The 14,695-nt window shown below is 52.8% G+C and overlaps 1 protein-coding gene across 3 annotated transcripts in view; it reads left to right on the top strand.

Moving 5' to 3' along the window:
* Window positions 1-14,695, top strand: part of COL4A1 (collagen type IV alpha 1 chain) — a 139,304-nt gene that overhangs the window by 100,278 nt on the left and 24,331 nt on the right. Inside the window, exons 21-29 of one of the 3 annotated variants that reach the window (XM_040624541.1) lie at window positions 265-429; window positions 1,749-1,844; window positions 3,067-3,150; window positions 3,692-3,762; window positions 7,324-7,515; window positions 8,078-8,246; window positions 11,221-11,313; window positions 11,403-11,507; window positions 13,282-13,379. In XM_040624541.1, the coding sequence (XP_040480475.1) occupies window positions 265-429; window positions 1,749-1,844; window positions 3,067-3,150; window positions 3,692-3,762; window positions 7,324-7,515; window positions 8,078-8,246; window positions 11,221-11,313; window positions 11,403-11,507; window positions 13,282-13,379 (1,073 nt within the window). Of the gene's footprint in view, window positions 1-264; window positions 430-1,748; window positions 1,845-3,066; window positions 3,151-3,691; window positions 3,763-3,900; window positions 4,363-7,323; window positions 7,516-8,077; window positions 8,247-11,220; window positions 11,314-11,402; window positions 11,508-13,281; window positions 13,380-14,695 lie in introns of those variants that run through there. The other 2 variants (XM_040624548.1, XM_040624545.1) reach the window with 2 other exon arrangements.

The raw sequence follows: 14,695 nt of genomic DNA, 5'->3' as shown, positions 1-14,695 counted from the left end.
CTATTTGCACCAAAAGAAATGCACAGATTTCTGGGGTAGTGAGTCCCTTTTCCTTAATGTTAACTCGTAGGAGGCGTTTGACTGCCAACATTTATAGGGTAAGAAGCCTGACAGTTCAGTTTGTTTTTACTTCTGTAGAGCTGTTCCCCTTCCAGGGACGGTCACTAGTCATTTTACCTTGAACAGAGTTAAGAAAGTTAGTCTGCGCTGTGGACATTGACCTTGCACTGTGGTTATGTTCATGAGATTTTGTTCTGGTTTCAGGCTTTCCAGTACCAGGGCAGGCTGGTGCTCCTGGCTTCCCTGGTGAAAGAGGCGAGAAAGGTGACCAAGGGTTTCCAGGCACATCTTTGCCAGGACCAAGTGGAAGGGATGGGCTCCCTGGCCCCCCTGGGCCTCCTGGGCCCCCTGGACAGCCGGGCCACACAAGTAAGTGCTCTCGGGGACCATGGCACGTGGTGTCTCGCGTAGAACAGGTGTCGGGCCAGAGCTAACGGGATATGGGGAGGGTGCTCAGAGTTTGAGTGATACAAAAGACTGGGTGTCTGAGGATTGGTGAGTCATTCATATCCCACTGAGGTATCTTTGCAAAATTAGTCATGCTGCAGAAAGCAATAGTAAAAATAAAACAGTAAAGCTGGTTAAAGGAATAAAAGCCATGTTAAGCAGGTCTGAGTCTCCTGGCATTAAATGGAAAAGACAAGGCAGTTGAGTCCTGTGGTTCTTCCAGAAAACAGAACACATTCTTGCTCCTCTAAGACACACACACACACACACACACACACACACAGAAGGAAGGGACTGCAGAGGATAGTCTGTGTGGTGACCGTTGCGAGGATGGGTCTCACGTCTGTTCTGAGCACAGAACATTAAACTCTTGATTCAGTTATGGGGGTCCTGTGACTCTAAAGTGATAGCAGGGCAAAATGTAAGACAATTTCAGACAAGCTCATTCCAGTGGGAATATGTTCAGGTTTTCAAGGCAGGTCCTGCTGTGTCACTAGCAGCGTGTGGCCCGTGAGCGCCTGAAACCCTAGTCTTCTGTGGGGCTGATGGAAGGGGGTCCATGCGCGGCAAGTCCCAGACAGTTTATCTGCTAGAATTCAGACACATCGTTAAGAAAGGGAGTTCTCATGGGGGGGACAGTGGATTCTAGGTTTGAAGCTTCGCTGGGAAGGGCTCAGCATGAATTTTCTTTTTTCTTTTTTTAAAGATTTTTTATTTATTCATTTGAGAGAGAGTGAGTGTGTGCACGAGCAAGGGGGAGGGGTGGAGGGAGAGGGAGAAGCAGACTCTCCTCGGAGCAGTGAGCCCGATGCGGGGCTTGATCCCAGGACACTGAGATCACGACCTGAGCTGAAGGCAGACACCCAACCGACTGAGCCACGCAGGGGTCCCCGACCTAGTTTTTTCGTGTGTAAAATAAGGACGATGGTGTGTGCTTCACGAGGTAGGAAGGGAGTGAGATACGGGACAGGACTGCTGAGCTGAAACGTGCCTTAGGGTCGTCAAATAGATGTTTTGTCAGTGACAGCTTGTGGTGGCGAGTGGCCGCGTGGGTGCTGTGTGAGTCTTGTTTTCAAGTTAATATTCTAGGACTGTTTTGAAGCAAGCTAAAGCTGGGTTTCTAGCACTTAAAAATAGCCTAAAAGCGTTTTTGTCTTACAGTAGACGTTGAATAAGCAAGGATGCAAATCCTAGCTTTGGGTGGTGGGAATGGTCCTGTAACTTTTAAAAATCCATTTCAGATGGAATTGTGGAATGCCAGCCTGGACCGCCAGGGGATCAGGGTCCCCCCGGAATCCCGGGGCAGCCAGGGCTGACGGGAGAGGTTGGAGAAAAAGGTAAGAGATGCATCATTTTAAAAAATGATGACTGTGCTTGGGAATGGGATATTTTTCTGCATGTGGGTGGGTGTGAGTGCGTCCTTCCTGTATCTGGAACTCTTGGCCAAGTCCGTTCCTAGGGTGTGGCTCCTTACATGAACTCTGCCAGGTGTCCTGTCGTTGGGCTTCGGGGGGGTGGGGAAAGAGAGAGCGTATGCCACCTGGGAGGCAACATCGGGCCGTAGCGTGGCCCTGACACGTTATCGCTCTTTACTGTCTACACGGCCAGCAGATTAAACCCTCAGACTGATATTTTAGTGTGAGCTTTCATCTCAGAGTTTGAGCGGGCCCTTCTCAAAGAGCGAAGGTCTTTCGAGCCGAGTCACAGATGTGTGCCTGGAACACTCTCCACCCGTCCAAGCCCTGTTCTCACAGTCGGTGTGAGCAGATGAGCTCCCTGGGACTGGCCCCCTCCCGCCTCACTCTCAGCATTATCGTTACTGATCTCCCACATTTGCTGTAACCCCAGCCCAGGACACATGGTCCTCTCTTCACTGTCGTGCCCATAGTGGGTTCTCACAGCGGCTGCAGTCCTGTCTGAGCGTGTCCTACCCCTTGGACAGTCCAACATTGATGTGTCTCTTAATAGAGAGTAGAGCGACCAGGAGGCTGCCCCCAAAACCCACCCTGTTGTGCACCATGGCTGGCTTTGGATTGCAAAGAATTCTTCCTCTTCCAAAGTCTACAACACAAATGCTGCATGAAAACAGGTGCAGCTAACACCTTAGAATTTTAGATTTCGGAGGCCCCAGTGGGCGTGATCTCAGAAGTCATCCAGAAGTGCCGGTGAGCCTCCGTGTCAGTGACACTCTCTAGTTACCAGCTGCTTAGTCCTTCCTGCTGGGCTGTCCCATGTTATGACACGGGGTCAGCAGCTCCTCTGTGTGGAGACCTCCGTCCTCCTGCTGTGACCCTGCCAGCCCGCCCAGCCTGTGGTCGGCGGTGCGTCTCCCCACGAGTGAATGCTGTGGGGCCCAGCACTCATCTGGCTGCCAGCCGACTTGCACTGTCCCCATCCCAAGGGTGGGCTCCTATTCTGCCATGCCCGCACTTCAGGGACTCGGGCTGTCGGCAGGGGTCCCGCGTCTGTTCCCGGCACTGGGCTCTGCCAGAGTGCCACACGGGAGCAGAGCCCGGGCCTGTTCACATGTGCGTGTGCACCCCTGTGTTCCCTTTGTAGGTCAGAAAGGCGAGAGCTGCCTCATCTGTGACACATCGGGACTGCGTGGGCCTCCAGGGCCGCAGGGCCCCCCAGGAGAAATAGGTAAGAGCCCGACATGAACGGGACCAGGCCGGAATTTGCTTCCATGGGTTGGAGCCTTCACAGTGAAACACATCTCGTGCCACGAGAGACCTCAGTTTCTCCATTCAAATCAAAGCCTAATAATGAGCATTTTAAATCAGACTTCAGGATCTGTCCACTTGGTGGAAAATCATCAAGCTGACCTAAGATTTGGCGCCGTAACAATTTCCCAGTAGAAGGTCAACAGCATACGGTTCCCTCAGCTCCACAAGCTTCGTTCCCTCAACCGGAGTAGAGCTGTTTCTGGTGGCAGCGGTCCCTGGGCGCGGGGTCGGGGGGCTCTTGTCACTGGCTGCTTCAGTGGTGCTTGTCCGGATTTGGGGTCACTGCTTCCCTTCTGGAGCCCACTGTGAGCATTTCTGGTATTACTCTGTGGAGAGTCCTCAGACCCCGTCCACTTGTGTAAAGATCTCTGTGCTCTCGAATCTCGAAAACGAAAGGTTTGGGGTTTTGAGGACATGTCTCGGCAGTAACATGCTGCATCTCCCTTGTCTTCTGAAAGGTTTCCCAGGACAGCCAGGGGCCAAGGGTGACAGAGGCTTACCTGGCAGAGATGGTCTGGAAGGATTGCCTGTAAGTAAACCTGTCTGCGTTTGCGTGCTTACTAGAAGTTGCCTCCAAGCCAACTAACAAGGTGTATATTGTTGCGTTTGCAAACACAGCTTCTGCTGTGTGATCTGGGCACTGGTCAAGTGTGGCTCTGTCGCACAGTTACAGTTACTCCCCGTGTCCTTTGCCCGAGGACGAGCAGGGCTGTCGAGTCTGGAATCCGCGTCTCACCTGCCTCTCTCCTCACCTGGTCGGAATTCAGCAACCACGTACCTGTGTCCAGGTGCAGCCGGATGCTGTGTGTCACCTTCCCACAGGGTCTCGGGGGCTCTTGAACCAGGTGGTGCCACTAGGAGCCACCTGTAAGCAGCTCCGCGGTCGAGTCACACCCGACACTTAGAAGCATGGTAGTAAGTTCAGCGCCAGCGTCCCTGTGGAGAGACGAGGAACGCTGTCCGGCCTGCTGCCGTCGAGGAATCTGACATTTGTTTATTCTTCTCTCACAGAGACGTATTTTGAAAATTCCTGTTAACCAATATCTATTGTGAAGGTGCTTCTCTGAATTTATAAATGAAATCGTCTCAGATTGACGTGACACCTTTCAGTTAAATGAAAATCAGCTCCCTAACTTTCCCAGTTTGTTTAAAAAAGAAGCCATTGACTAGAAGAGAATAGTTATAATCCCAGACATTGAAGGGCGTTTTATTGCACATAATCAGCTCTGTGTCTAAAGCGCGTAAACCTTGGGGCCTGGTTCTCGCATTTTCTCTGTTCTTCTCAACTCTGTAAGCGTCAGCCACTTTCCACACTCTCTTTCATTGCTGCTTTCCCTTTTGCTTTCCCTTTTTCTTCTGTCCCAGAATGAAAGTCAAATCTTTAGCATTTTATTCCTTTTTGATGTAGCTCTTTAACATTTGCAATGTTTGAAAATATTGCTGGCAGCTTCTGTAAAAGCGGGTCAGGGCAGAAGTGAGTTGAAATGGCACTGATGCAGCTGGGATTGAGCAATCGCTTCCTCCTTTGAAGTGAGATCTCGGGATTCTGCTTCCAGAACTTCCCTGGTGCCTGGGGAGCTCAGTTACAAGTCGCAATTGTTTAAAATATTTCCAAATAAATGAGAAGTTCACATAACTGGGAAGCCCTGACTCTGGTGGGGATCAAAGCAGAAGTGCTTTGAAGAAGCAGCAGAGGGTGCCTTTAACCTCTGGACATGGTCTTTATCTACTTGGCCTTCCTGGAAACTTCCTGCCTCGGCTCTGCCTGAAACCCCATCCAGACACCAGCCCCCCAGCCCCAAATCTAATAAAAATGGGACAAGAGGAAGGAGGGAGAAGGACAGTTGAAGACAAGTCCTGATGAAGCAGAAAATAAAGCCAGTGCACAGCAGCACTTCTGACCCCTGCCTTCCCCATCAGGAGCTCCTTTCTCTGCAGGGCCAGGTTTCTAGAAACCGTTTTCTGGGTAAATAATTTAATTGAGCAGGTAGTAATTTTTCTTATATTTGAGGCTGTCCCGTAGCTCCACGGTTTAACTGGCTCCCAGGTGGGGCCTCTCATTTGGAATGAGGCTGGGGCTGCAAGAGGTGCCCGTGAACCCGCGGAGCGTCCTGGAAAGTAGATGATGATGAAAAGAGACGAAATGCTCGGATTTCCTGTTTGATTTGGATCGCGTTTCTGTGACATGTCCTTTTGAAGGCCAAGGGTTGGATTTTGGGAAAGAGGGACAGGCACAAGAGGCTGGCTCCACACGGGGACCTGAGCGGGTTTCGGGGCCATCGGGACGGTCAGTTGAAAGGAGCTGTGACACCCCGCGGTGGCCGCGCTTTTTAGAAGCAGACCGTGTAGTCGTTGGATCTCCTCCAATTTACGGCTCCAAGGCGAAGTGTTCAAGGCAGCGTTTGATTCCTCCTCATTTATGTCAAGAGATGTGGATCCAAAGACCTTTGAGTCGCTTAAGATTAAGACGTTCTGTGGCAGAGAAGCCACAGGAGGTGTCCTAGGGTCAAGTTGTCCCCTTTCAAAAAAAGGATCTAGATTTCTTCCTTGAATGATAGGTGGCAAGGTCACCATTAGCAAGATAAAAAATGATATTTCCTCACTGTATGCGCACAGTCCTAGAAAACTGTATTTCTAGGTTATGAGTAATCACCGTAAAGTAACCCTGATCCTTCCAGGTTGAGAAAAATATACATTGGTTGTCATTTCTTACATTGGGGTTTATTTGTTATGGGTGAATATTGCCAGTTCAACTTCTGCTTCCCGCAGAAGTACCTGCCTAGCTGCAGATGTTCAGGGCACAAAGTTAGAAAGCCTTAGGCCTGCCCTCAATACTCCCGAAGATCCGTGGAGAGAAAGATGTGCAAGGAGAAGAGTTTCTGTAAGGAGGACCGTTCGCTCCACCGTGGAAACCCAGCACACGCGTCAGGGAGGGCTTCACGGAGGAGTCACAGTTGAGCTGGGATTTAAGGATGCGTGGGAGCTAATGATACCTCGAGAGAGAAAGCTACAGAATACCATACCACCTTTGAACTTTTCCATGACCGCCCGCCAAGGTTCTTGGAGGGTCCGCTCCCTCACCTGCTAGAAGGTGCTTCTGGCATTTTGCCGGCACAGCGGGGCTCTGCGTCAGGAGTGGTGTGCCGAAGGCCGTGATGCACGGTGGCGCATGATTCATAAATGGTGCCCACTCTAAAATCTGCAGATTGTGTGAATTTTGGTCTGTCCCTTGTCTGCCAGCTCCTTCCTGTCTGTGTTACACACCCACACAGAAGTGTGTGGACACATGTGGCTCGCACACATCAAGAGTGGCTTCAGAAGGAGTGTGTGAGAAGGAATTCAAATTAAGTGAGTTGTCCAAGAGTCTGAATCCTGCCAAGTCAGCAGGGAGGCTGAGAGATTTCTTTCTCAGGCCTAAGGGAACAAGTACTTGAGACAAGTATCTGAAAACCTTGTGAACCCCAATTCTGAGAGGCTGGAGGAGAGACCATCTGTGGGTGTGGGTGTTCCTTGAAGATTTAACTTTCCAGGAACTGGAAAATGTGCTAGGGTGTGTCTCCTGGGAAAGTCCGATCTTTTTTGCTGACTGCTCAAAACAGCGGTGATGGAGCTGGCCAGCGCTTGCTCCCCAGACTCTCTCTCACTGTTGCCATCCTGCCCTCAGACGCTTCACCTGTCTGCACCTGGAACCCCTTTCCCTAGTGTCTGGGCCCCAGAGGTGACACACTCAGCAGCTTCCAGCACTTGCTAGAATGTTCTTGTGAACGTTAGCAGTTGTAAGGGACAAGCAGGTTCTCTGACAACTGTCCTACAGGCTGGGAGCCTGGTACCACACTCTCATTCCCCCCATCATAGCCTGGCCTGTTTGTAATACCTCGGGAAGACTTTTTTTCAGGTGTTTTTAGGAGAAACACAAGAAGTGAGAGGACAGATCATGGCTTTGTCACAGACTTATTGGCTTGCTTCTAGGAAATAAACAAGATTGAACATACTGCAGTTATTCAAGGAGGTGGCTTCTTAATATTGTTGGATGTGTAATGATCATGCTGGCTCATTTTGTGGACTGATGTCTTCCACTTTGTGCTTGTAGGGCCCGCAAGGCTCACCAGGGCTGATGGGCCAGCCAGGAGCCAAGGGAGAGCCTGGTGAGATTTACTTCGACGCACGGCTCAAAGGAGACAAAGGAGACCCAGGCTTTCCAGGACAGCCCGGGATGCCAGGCAGAGCAGGGTCTCCTGGGAGAGATGGCCATCCGGGTCTGCCCGGCCCCAAAGGCTCCCCGGTATGTCTATTTTCAGACTTGGAACACACACTTTATAAGTGGATCTGCGAAAAATGAAGAAACGAATGATTTGAATCGTAGCTACGTATTTTCATTTGGGTGGTGATTATTACACATGATGTTCAGTGGTCCTTGGGGAGACTTAAATCTGCAAACGTAGGTGTCGATGCTGTTGACGGGAGCAATAGGACAGCGCACCGATGTCTTCTGACACATTTCGGGGCATCCAGAAGGCATCTGTGTGTTGGACGTTTGGATGGCAGATGGGAGGTGAAGTTTGGAGTTGGTGGCCTGCAAGTTAGCCTTGAAAAGATGGTTCCAGATACAAATACTTCCCTCTTTGAAGTGCGTCCTGTGTGGAGGGCGGGTGCCTGCCTGGCTTAGACAGGAATGCTGGCATCATCTATTAACCTCCAGTTGACCTTTGTGGAGGGTCGAAGTCAGTAAGTGGCATGAGCCAGTTAAACTCTGGTACTTATTTACTACAGATGGCGGAAGAATGTGAGATGAGCACGTGTTGGTTTGTCTGCTGATAACGTTTCTTTTTCTTTTTGCATGTCAGGGTTCAGTAGGATTGAAAGGAGAGCGTGGACCCCCCGGGGGAGTCGGATTCCCCGGCAGTCGCGGTGACATCGGCCCTCCTGGGCCTCCAGGGTTTGGCCCTATTGGCCCCGTTGGTGACAAAGGACAAGCGGGTTTTCCAGGGACCCCTGGATCCCCAGGCCAGCCAGGTGAGGCCTGAGGACCTCGGGTGCACAGGGCACTGGGCTCCGTGACGTAGGGCAGGAGTCTGGTGTCCGTTCTTCCAGGAGGTGGCCTGGCTGGGGCCCTACTGTGGCAATACTGTACCTTGTGGACTCGTGTCAGAAGGGCCAGATTCACGTGTAGAATCTGGCTGCAAAGCACCTGAATCGATAGGTTCTTTTTCTTCTGATAAGGATACAGTGCCTTCCAGTTCCAGCTGGCCTTTCCTGTGGAAGGGATGCCTACGCGAGCCTGTTTTTTTCTCTTTACCTATTTTCTGTGTCTCCCTGGGGGACAGTCCATGTGGGCTTCTGTATGTTCCAAGCCAGGTAGTCTCACCTCTCCATGGACGGGCAGGGGCCTGTGGGCTGATTCCGGGTGGTCTCTGCCTCGCCTTGCTCTTCAGGGCTGTGCTGGCTTTGGTCATTTGTGCCGCATGTCTCCCTTGGGTCCGTGTGCCGAGTGCTGCACCGAGTGGAGAGGCGGCAGCGGCCAGACAGGCGTGGCCAGCCCTCCCTGTGTGCACCGTCTGGCCTTTGGCAGAGCACGTGGAGTGAGGCGCGCACAAGGCTTTCCCATGGACATGCTCACCGCACCCCCCCCCCGCACCCTGCATGTTATTGGGGACAGAAGTGGTCAAGGGGTGTCCCCCGGCCTGGCAAGCGGCAGGCTCGCGGGAGGGGTCGTGGAATACGCTTCAGGCTAGAAACAGAGCACTCCGGTCATTTCCTAGAACCCCTCTGGGACTGTGAGAGCAGAGGCCAGGAAAGGCGTGGGCACGGAGGAGGAGGGAAGGAAGAGTGCAGGACCAAGAAATGTCCTAGAAGTTGTGAAAATGAACGGAAGGCCTTTGGATGATTACCGTTGTGTGATTGGTGAAGCTTGGACCACGTAGTGACTAGCTGTGTGACCACAGCAGCCGACGAGGACTGTGGAGGAGGAATTAGATGACAGGTGCCCCCCCATATTTGGGGGACACATTCCAGGACTCCCGTGGAAGCCTGAAGCCAGGACAGTACCGAACTGCACATACGCTAATTTTCTCCCGTGCATACAGACCTGGGACAAAGTTTAGTATGTAAATTAGGCCCAGGAAGCGATTACCGGGAACGACCAGGATGTAATAGAACGCTCATAACCACACAGTGCAATGAAGATTGTGTGGATGTGTGTCTCTCGCAACATACCTTCTCGTCCTGTGTACACCCCCCTTCTTGTGACGAGGGGATGTGACAGAATGCCCATGTGGTGAGGCGACGCGAGAATGACGTGGGCACATACGCAGCATCAGGTTTTCATAGACGTTCTGAGCTGCGCCACGGTTGACCGCGGGGAAGAGACAAAGTGGAGCGTTGATAAGGGGGGACAACTGCATGGCTTTCATGCTCACCGATCCGTCGATTCTGTCCCAAGCCCTATGTCAGCCTGAGTTGTATCAGTTCCTATCCCACCGGGAACTATGACTTTCTTATTACATCACAGTGTCAAATTCATAAGCTCTCCAACACAGGGCACGTTAGCCTGTCTTTGTTGGAAGTGCAAGCATAGCGCCCTGATGTAGTTCTTACTGCCGTTCTCACTGGTTGTGTGGCCAGTGATTACCTAGCACCCAATTATGACTGCCTCGATGATTGTTCTTGGTTTAGCAAGGATCCCAGAAATGTCTCTTTTGTGACTCCTTCGGGGCAGAGAAATACTGGGTTTGACCTAGGAAGACCGCCCTACCCCCCATCTTGGAAAAGGGACCTCTGATCTCTTCCCCCATAGCTCCTGACTCCAAAATCAGCATCTCGAGTGTTCTTTGAATCTGAAAACTTGCAGAGCTGTAAAAAGGAATCAGGCACTTCTTGGCCAGGAGCTACCATCAGAAAGACCAACTGGGGCACACACAGATGCATCTGAGCAGAAGGGAAGGAAGAAGGTTCCTGAAGGAGGTGTTGACAGTGCTGTTGGTCAGCTGTCTGCATTCTGTAGACTTGCTTGGCCATCCAGACCCAGGCAGCTTTTGGATTAGAAACGCAGGCTGCTTTGATCTGCCAGAGCCGTGTTTACTCTGGTGACATTAAAGCCTTGTTCCCAGGGAGGAACTGATAGCAAGTATGTGTTGGGGTGAGTCGGTTGGCATTTCTCAGAGTCTACAGTGAAAGAATGTGTTGGCTGTTCCTGGGAGGCCCCCTATGTCCTGCATTCATATAGGGTGTGTGAAGAGTCCCTGCACACGTCCTGGAGGTGACGCTTTGGTCTTGTGCTAGCAGCTAAATCCTGACCCCCGGTGGATGTCCCAGGCACGAGCGCCCGCGGCCGGGCTGCACCTCGTGCCCGGGCTGCTCCAGACCCGCTGCATGTGTTTGGATTGTGCTGAGTCACCCACTTAGCACGTCCTGAAGATAATTTAGCACCAGATGAACATAATTTAGGTCTGCCTCAAAGCAGTGTAGAATTGGTATTGTCTGATACACTGAGGGAGAACACTAAATGGTTTGACTTTTCCAGACAGGCTAATTAAGAAATTACTCAGGGTCATCTCACCTCTTGTTGTTACAGATTTTCTAGTTTTTTGTGACTCTTATTTTAGACTCTTAGGGAATTCATGTGTCAAACATCTAGGTCCTTTTGGCCATAAACTTTGGGGAAAAGAGGAAGAACTCTCTGTGAAAGATTCTAGAAAAGTAGAAGCAGAAAGTGGAGGCATGCAGGTGGGCTGCTCTGTAGGTAGACAGTGTGCTGGGGTCAGGATGCGGGCTCACTTGCTGTGTCCTTGCTTGGGATGGGATGTGGGCTCCGTCACTGTGTCCTTGCTCGGGACGGGATGCGGGCTCCCTTGCCACGTCTTCGCTCAGGATGGGGTGCGTGCTCATGACGGGATGCTGGCTCCCTCGGGATGGGACGCGGACTCCGTCACTGTGTCCTTGCTTGGGTTGGGATGCGGGCTCTTACACAGTGTCTTTGCTCTTCCCCTAGGTCCCAAGGGTGAAGCAGGAAAAGCCGTGCCCCTACCTGGTCCCCCTGGAACACAAGGACTTCCGGGATCCCCAGGTTTCCCGGGGCCGCAAGGTACTTTGAGTGCGCTCGTTTGCCCCAAGATAACAATCAGAATAGTTGCAGGTTTTTCTCACCCTGACTGTTGGTCTTGCTCACAACAGGTGACCGAGGTTTTCCTGGAACCCCAGGAAGGCCGGGCCTGCCAGGAGAGAAGGGCACTATTGGCCAGCCCGGAATCGGATTTCCAGGGCCCCCTGGCCCCAAAGGTAAGCCTGCAGGACAAGCCGGCACCCGAGTGGGGCCATTGCTCTGCCCACAGCCCACTCAGGCCCCCGCTGTCACCTCCGTTCCCTGGCTGGTTGTCACTGAGGGCCGTGGCCGTTCTGTTCCTTCTCATAAATCATAGCAGGGAGGAGGCTATGCATGTAAACACACTATTTGAGTTAGTGACTAGTCCTTCAGGGGAGCTTGCGGAAGCCTGGAGGACAGTGAATGCCGTCGCCAATGCGGTGGGAGTCAGCCGGGAGGGGTTGCGACGTCAGGACCCGGCAGCCGCCCGGGAAGCTAGCAGAAGCCACATTTCAGGGCTCTCTCCTCATCAGTGCAGGAGACACACAGAGCAGCCAGGACCTGTGCCAGGCTGGGTGTGGATTAGAGGGAAGGGAGCTGGGGAATATGAGGGAGGGGGCTTCTCTCTCAGGGGGTGAAGTCTCTGGCCCCTGCACTGCAGAGCCTGGACCTGTGCAAGGTGCTGACATGTTAAAGCCAGAACTTCTTTCTGGAAAGAGTAAGGCGATCAGGAGGACAGTTTCACTGTCTGTTGCTCTCGTGGGTCTGTCCTTCCTGCGTGTGGGTCCTGACGTAGACTTGCCATCGTAGACCTCCGTCCAGGACTGAGCCCACGCTGTGCACAAAAGGGGCTTCTCTTTCCTGCTTGGGCCTGTATCCTGGCCCCAGTTTTACTGGCCGTGTGTGCAAAACCTAGTGGAAAGAGCTCTCCAGGCTCCCAGCTTCTTTTCCAGAGGCTGAGCCTGTGTCGCCCCTGTTGGCAGAGTTATAGGCCTGCACACCCCTCCGGGCACTGCGTCACACCCGCACATGCACGTGGCCACGTCCGTCCGGCTTACAGGGCAGAAGGCCCTCGGCGACCCTCCCGGTTCACAGGGACGGTGCTTAGGCTTTCTGCCTCTTCCTGAGCCCTACCCCCTCCCCTGCGAGTGCCGTCTCGCCATCCTGAGAGGTAGAAGTTAGCTGCTAAGGTCTGCTCATCGGGGACTGGCTGCCCGCTCACACAAAGCTTGGCGATGCGGACGCGGGTGGGCGGTCAGGTCCACTCTCTGACGAGACCCCTCAGTACCGCAGCCCCCAGCACGTGTGATGGGGTTTATACCTCTGCACACTTACAAATTACCGTGCATCGTGGACCCCTGCATCCCACGGGGGACCTTCGTGCACGGTAGAGCCACGGGTGTCCGTTAGCCCATCGGGCCCTCTAGGATTGGGACCCAGACGGTCTCTAAATGCCCCACGCACCCCCAGTGAGGTGCAGCCGTGTTCGAGAGCCCGTGGTCTGCAGCGGTGCTGCTCCCACCAGCGCGCGTCTGGGAAGCCAGGGGCATCTCATGAAAATGCCGGTCTGCTCCAGTGGGTCTGGGTGCGCTCTCGAACGAGGGGCCATGCTCGGAGCCGCAGAGCGGGAGGGCCACCCCAGGTGCATGTGCCGTGGTGGTCTTTGTTTTGTTTGCGGGGTAGGATGGGAGGAAATGCTGAGCGGAAGAGAAGGAAGAGGGGATGGTGGGGGAGAGACCAGGAGGGCGACAGGCACTGCGTGCAGTCTGTCGTACCCAGGCTGCCCCGGCTGGCGCCGGTGGCTCCGCCGATGGCTAGCGAGGCCTCACGCTCTTTTTAGAACCACCTTGAAGGGCTCCTTGTTGTTGGCCAGTCCAGTGAGTTCGGGGGCATCTGAGCAAGTGTGAGGGAAGCGAGGAAAGTAGAGACTGGCATTAGCACCTTAGTGATTTCTGTGACCCTTCCTAACAGGTGTTGATGGCTTACCCGGAGACGTGGGACCTCCTGGCAGTCCAGGCCGCCCGGGATTTAATGGCTTACCTGGCAACCCAGGTGTGCCTGGCCAAAAGGTGGGTGCTGAGTGTTCCCTGGATTGCTGTTTCCTCATCCTGGTTATTAATTAGACACATAAAATGTGGCTGACTCGTGTCATGGTTATGTTGGAGCAGCATGCTTTGTTGGTTAAAGAAATAGCACAGAGTAGAAAAGAAGGAAGTGCATGGTACCTGGTAGTTGGTGTTTTGCGGGGAATCGTTTGTTCCAGCTTTCTGAGTACGTGCTTGCCTACGTGTGTACCGCATGTTGGGGTCCAGGGTAGGTCGTACTGGGAGTGGCAGGAGAAAGCTGTGTGCAAGCCACCTGGGAGAGTCTCGTTTTACTGACATTCTGTCTGGCCCAGTAATTCTTTGTAGCGGGGGCTGCCTGGGACATGGTGGGGCTTTAGCCACCCCCTCCGTGGCCTCTACCCACAGATACCAGAGGAACACCCTACATCCATCTCCAGTCGTGACACCCAAAACTATCTCTGGACATTACCAAATGTCACCCAGGGGGGAAATGACCCTAGTTGGGGACCCCTGGGCTAGTGTGACTTTGGGACTCTCCTTGCCTTAAACATCTCTCTGCCTCTTGCTGATACTTGAAATTCCACTCAGCAAGTATAGCTGACCAACGGATAGATCTTTTCCTGTTCTGATTTTGCTAGAGGGCATCGTGTGAAATAGGAGAAAAGGCCAAGGGCAGTAGTTTCACTTTGCCAGTGAAAGAGCTAGCCTGGAGTATTCCCTTTCTGTTGTGAGGGCAGTTAGCGACTATGGGTATTGGGCAGGTGCGCACGGGCAGGTAGCAGCTGTGGGCATCGGGCAGGTGCACATGGAGGCAGCTGTGTGTCAGTGATTCCAAGGAAGCATCCTCCTCAAAAACATCTAACTTCATGGTGTCCCTGCTCCCTGTGGCTGAGACGGCTTCCCCCTGTAACCTGCACTTGATCTGAAGCACTAGTCCGTGGTGGTGCCGTGCGGATCACCTTAAACACGGGAGGCTTGTGCGTTAGGAAATGCAGATGGGATTGGATCAGAATTTGGTTTATGATTTAAAATACGGTACTTTTTCAAAAATCCCTTGGATTTGGTTCCTTCCATTTTGTGAATTTGCTGCTGGGACACGTAGAGGAGTCACCAGTGCCCACAGATTAGTCTTCATCTGTAGGTTGTCGCTCCCAGTGGACAGCAGAGGGTCACTGTGACGCAGCGTGCACCTGCCGCCTGGCACGGCCTGTGTCCCGGACCTCGGGCCTTCAGAATGCTTTGTTTTCAATCGTCTGCCTTTATCAAAGCCCTTAGATTCATGACACTGTTTTACGTGTTTAATTTGATGTGAAAGCCTT

The sequence above is a fragment of the Ursus maritimus genome, unplaced genomic scaffold (assembly GCF_017311325.1).
Source record: "Ursus maritimus isolate PB19 unplaced genomic scaffold, ASM1731132v1 scaffold_10, whole genome shotgun sequence".
NCBI lineage: Eukaryota > Metazoa > Chordata > Mammalia > Carnivora > Ursidae > Ursus > Ursus maritimus.
The sequence above is the reverse complement of the archived record's forward strand: the minus strand, read 5'-3'. Positions and strand labels throughout refer to the sequence as shown.